We start from the raw sequence: 5,406 nt of genomic DNA, 5'->3' as shown, positions 1-5,406 counted from the left end.
AACAAGCATCTCGTCAATGACCTCAATTGGTTTTTTTCACCTTAAAATGTTACAGAGACCATGGATACAGTTATTGAAGTTCCTGCAGTTGCTGAAACTTCCTGATCATTCATCTCACCTTAAAAAACACTTCTGTTTCTTCAACCATATCTTGCTTGAAAAGACCATTATTAGCAGTATTAGCAGGGAATGATAAGAGAATGTTACCAGTATAAGCAGTAAACCAGAAACTAAATTGGAAACTGTTAAAATTTATAATGCTGAGTTTCTGGAATAGATTGTGTAGAGATGAAAAATTTCTACACAATCTATTCCAGAAACTCAGCATTATAAATCATGGATTGTGGAAATCTGATTGCATTAACTGTTAAAATTGAGAAAATGGTCTTTTATTGTTTCAAGATGGACAGACTTATGAGATTTTTGCACCAAAAAAAAGACTATAATCAATCTGGACGGCTTAAACATCATACATGAAGGTTGATTCCTGCACTAAAAATATTAAATAGTCAAAATTAATTTTTTTTTACAATCTTAATCTTTTTCTGAGTATGTGATGTTTAAGGATGGCCTAACCAATCAGCTTACAAGTACAATGATATTTAACACTCAGATTTATTGTTCGGGAACAAACAATATTCAATAACAAACACATCTCAATTCTAACATTTTCAAGGTTTCTCCAGGTTAATTGTGGAGCTTAAAAAAGTAACAAATACACAGCTGGAAAATCTGTGAGAAAACTGGACAAGAATCTAATTGAAGAGAAATCTATTTTAATTGATAACTGGGGTTGACATTCAAAACCGGAACTCTTTAGAAATGTTGAAATCCTTACTGGATGGTGGACAATGAGTCTTCATTTCTTAACATTCTTGCCTGATTTGGGCAGAGTTCTGTTCAAGGCCGGGATTGGTTGAAGAAATGACACTTTTTATAACAAGGTATAGGAAGATGATGAGCCCGCATGTTCCACCGGGGTAATATTTGAATAATAACTAGAACACAGCTTTCCTCGGTCTAAATTTGATTCGAGCCATGTATCTTGTTTGATTGTACCCTGCTTGCAACCCTCTCCTTCAGTAGATCGTATGCAGTGCCGGGTGGAATACAATTCTTTTCAAGCATCTTGTCAATCAACTTTATAGAATCATCCAAGCTGAAATCTTTGAAGACTGAATACAATAAGGTCCTTTGAGTGCAATCATTAGGCATCATCCACGTTCTAATCAGCTCATCGAGAAGATCAACAGCTTCGTCCATTTCTCCTCGCTTTAACTCTGCATGGATCAAAGTATTATATGTTAACACATCTGGAACAAAGTTTCTCACAGTCCTTTCATCCGGAAGCCTTCTTGCCTCTTTACACTTTCCTATGTCACACAAGCCTGATATTATAGTATTATATGTAATATTATTAGGTTTAAAGCCCTCCTCCATCATCTTCTCAAGTAGATCTGCTGCCTTTCCTGCCTCTCTGGCTTTACAGAATCCATTTAGAATTGTGTTGATAGTCACAGTATCAGGTTGGAGCCCAAATCTAGACATCTCCTCCATAAGTCTGGTGGCCTCCGACACCCAGCCCTTCTTGCAGAAGCCATTGATTAGTATATTGAAAGTCCTACCATCTGGGCAGAACCCCATTTTAATCATCGCCTCCAGACTTCTGCTCGCCATCTCCATCCTACCCCGCTTGCAGAATCCATGTAGCACACCATTGTAAACTACGTTTGTAGGAACATGTCCATTTGAATTCATTTCCTTCAACAATTCCAAGGCCTCATTCACCCTATTCCGCTTTAAAAGTGTTGCTACCAGACTTGAATATGTTTCTTTACTAACGGTCAAATTATGGTCTGACGCCATCTCCTTCAACAAACCCACTGCAGGACCCATTTGGTCAGTCCTGCACATATCTGAAATCAGAGTAGTATATGTAAGGCCATCAGGTTTGAAGCCCTTCTCTACCATTCTTACAAACAAACGGGCTGCCTTCCTTGCATTTTTGGCTCTACAGAATTGGCTGGTGATGCTATTGAAAGTCACAATGCTAGGGGAGAAACCAGTAGCGCACATCTCCTCCAGAAGCACGGCGGCCTCATCCAAATTGCCCCGCTTGTAGAAGCCATAGGCAATCGTATTAAAAGTATCAGAATCAGGGCAGAAACCACTTTCACATTTCTCCTCCACAAGTCTGATGCCCTCCTCCACCCAACCCGTCTGGCACAAGGCAGTTATAATGGTGCTAGGAATGTGCCCATTTGACTCCCATTGCTTCCAAGTTTCTAAGGCCTCATCCACCCCATAATTCTGAACTAGTCCATTCATAAGAGTTTTATAGGTATCATCATTAGGGACAAACCCATAGTCAGATGACATCTGCTTCAACAAACTAAAGGCAGAATCAATCTTGTTTTCGTTGCATAGGGCCTTGATCATTATATTGAATGTCTCCACATCAGGTTGGATTCCACCAGAGGTCATTTGTGAATACAATGGCCCCAAAATGTTAAGCTCATTCATATCTACAATCAAATCGAACAAAACATTGTAACATTTGGTGTTGAGCGGGATTTCTGTTACCTTAATTTCTTTCAAAAATCGGAGGACCTTGTCCAGCCTTTGGTGTTTGGCGTAGCTCTCTATCATTTTCAAAACCGCTCCTTCAGTGGGAGGGTTCATTAACCCAAAAACCTCTCGCATCCGGTCGAAGCGCCGACCAAACCCCAGACGGTGAATCATGAATTCGTACGCGGAAGGCGGCACATTGTGAGCGGACTGTTGGACCTCCTGTCGAAGGATTCGCAGGGCCTTGAGAGAGTCTTTTTCTCTCGTCAGAGCGCTAAGGAGGAGAGGACTCGCTTTTGGATTGGGTGCTGTGGTGGACACTGACGTAGTGACCCCTGAAATGGAGGAGTAACGAGGGGATTTAAAGAGCTCGGAATGCCGGATACAGCGTTTGGGATTATTACTGATCTGTCGTTGAGAGGAGGACCGTAGAAATGGATTGTGATGATGATGCAGGATTGCACGAGGCATTGTTGCTTCTCCCTTGTTTGTCCACAGCTCCTCTACGCTATCCCTTTCACATAAACGAGTGCATAATTAACACAAAGCAAACAAAAGAATTTTATTCTAAGACTTCTTTGTTTATATTACTATTTTATGACTTTTATTAAACGTTATTTTTAATTTTTGTAATTAAAAAATATAAAGATATAAAAAAATGATATAAAGCTTTATTCATTTATTTGTTAAATTAATTCACATTATAAAACTAGATTTTTCAAATATTTACATTGTAGATAAGTCTAAAGTTAAGGAGAAATATATTTTAATTTAATTTTTCAAGAAAACATATGTCAAAATATGAAGAAGATATTCTTACATATTGTCAAACTTATTTATTTCATTTGAGTGAGTTGTCTATCATATTAATGGTAGCTATAAAGTTTCAACCAAAAAAAATTTAAGTGACAAAATAAAAGCTAACTCATGACTATATCAAGGATGCAACCAATAAGATTAGAAACAAATACTTTTTTGCAAATTAGTAAAATATCAATATATTTTAGAACTATATAGAATTAAAAGTTTTTGAAAAATAAAAGAATATGATTGGATACTTTAATTGGAAAGTAGCATTTCACTGAATGCTATAGTATCCTGCCTTCGGCAGGAACTAATAATTTATGTGAGGACAAAGTGGTCTATCAATGACTTTGTTTTATATGAACATATTTCCAAAATCAGTCATAGTAGAGAGATGCATATTCTGGATTTGATTGTGTGTCATATTTTTGTATAAATGTTTCAAAACACACTCATGATCCTACTCTGGCTCTTCTCATCGTGATGATGGATTGAGTGTGATTCAAACGTTGACGTAAAAAATGGCACACAAATGAATCCAGAATATGCATTTCTCTACAATGACTTTGTTTGTTTAGGATAGATATACTAATCTCAAATTTTATATCAACAATATTTTAGAAGAAGATTAGTATTCAAAATTTGATGAATGACTGGTTTAAAATCTGTGTTGGTCCAATTTGAGTTCCTAAGAATCAAACTAGAATATTAGGGGGATATAATGATTTGTAACGATGATATATGATTCATGGAAATGATTGAACATTAAGTCGTAGTAGTGACCCTTTTTCCCTCTTTATGTCTAATTTTGTCTAAGACAATATTTACAAATACCTTGGAGTTGATTGCTAGATCACTTGGGTCTATTTTATGAGTTGAGCATCTTATTTGATTGGTTTTTGTGACTTTGGTCAAATGACTAAAGATAGCATGTGCAAGTGCATGATTCATGTGATCTTGGTGCAATTTTAAGGTTTATTTATCCCTTAGAAGTTAAATGTGCTCCAATGTTTTTCTCCTTGTTCTTCTATCTATTTCACATGTTTTGATAGAGATTAATTGTTCATGAATATTAAGACACAATCTTAACAAGTGTGTCAAATCAACTCACAATGCCCAATGACTTTGGAATTTGAATTTTAAAAAAATTAATATTGAGGTCAATCATTAGTTGTTCGATATACTCCAAGATGTTCAAGATAAGCTCAAAATTTGTTTTTTTAAACAATTTTAAAAAGTGCTAGTTTGGATATGTGAAGTGAATAAATTGACATGGGTGTGATTGTATGCTAATAAATTATGTGTAAATGGTAGATATGTGGGAATATGAGTAAATAGAGATGGAATAAGGTCAAATGCATACATAGGGAACGTTATTGGGTTGGGAGAAAAACTTAGCACAAAAGTGTGTCACTTTTTAATGTGTAAATGTATAAGAATATTTCATCGAAATAGAGCTTAACTTTAATAAGAATTGACATGGGTATGAAAATGTTAATACTATATTTTATTCCCAATCAAAGGTGCATGTGAATCTAAAATGAACATGTACTTTAAACTATCTGAACCTTGTAAATATTGTTTGGAAAGTAAAAAACCAAAACATTTCAAAAAACTATTTGTCTCATGTAAAATGATGGATTATTATCGCATTCTTCTTGAGTTCTTTTGATTGTTGTGATGTGGAGCCTAATTAGACTCAAAAGTTGATTTTTCTCACTTTATTTGGCATAGTTTCCCCCAAAGTTATTTCTATAGGGGTTTAGGGGCAATGCCCCCAAGACAAGGTCAAGGGGCAACATCCCTTGTGGGACCCTAGGGCACAGCCCCTAATGCATTCCCTGTTACAATGTAGGGTGGGGTCAAGGAGCAACACCCCCATGGGGATTTTCAGAGATTGCGCCCTTGAAAGCTCAACTGACTTTATTAATATGAAAGGTGGTAGCTACTATTTTTCTATTGGATGACTTATTCTAGAACTAATTTCACGTGGCAAAAAGCTTGTATAAAATGGCTTAGAGTTAGGGATTTCAT

General features: G+C 36.1%; 1 protein-coding gene across 1 annotated transcript; it reads right to left on the bottom strand.

The window, feature by feature from the left end:
- Window positions 1–756: 756 nt before the first annotated feature.
- On the bottom strand, window positions 757–3,107 carry LOC149578243 (uncharacterized). Its single transcript, XM_089827926.1, has one exon. The coding sequence runs from the start codon at window positions 3,037–3,039 to the stop codon at window positions 1,021–1,023; it is 2,019 nt and encodes a 672-aa protein (XP_089684052.1). The 5' UTR covers window positions 3,040–3,107; the 3' UTR covers window positions 757–1,020.
- Window positions 3,108–5,406: the final 2,299 nt, after the last annotated feature.

The sequence above is a fragment of the Cupressus sempervirens genome, chromosome 1, assembly GCF_028749045.1.
Source record: "Cupressus sempervirens isolate cs-2001-9-10 chromosome 1, ASM2874904v1, whole genome shotgun sequence".
NCBI classification, from domain to species: Eukaryota; Viridiplantae; Streptophyta; class Pinopsida; order Cupressales; family Cupressaceae; genus Cupressus; species Cupressus sempervirens.
Note: the sequence above shows the minus strand (reverse complement) of the source record. Positions and strands in the feature narration are given on the sequence as shown.

Bases quoted from the DNA above. Each gene is read 5' to 3' on its own strand.
- LOC149578243 (XM_089827926.1), bottom strand. From the start codon at position 3,039: ATGCCTCGTGCAATCCTGCATCATCATCACAATCCATTTCTACGGTCC.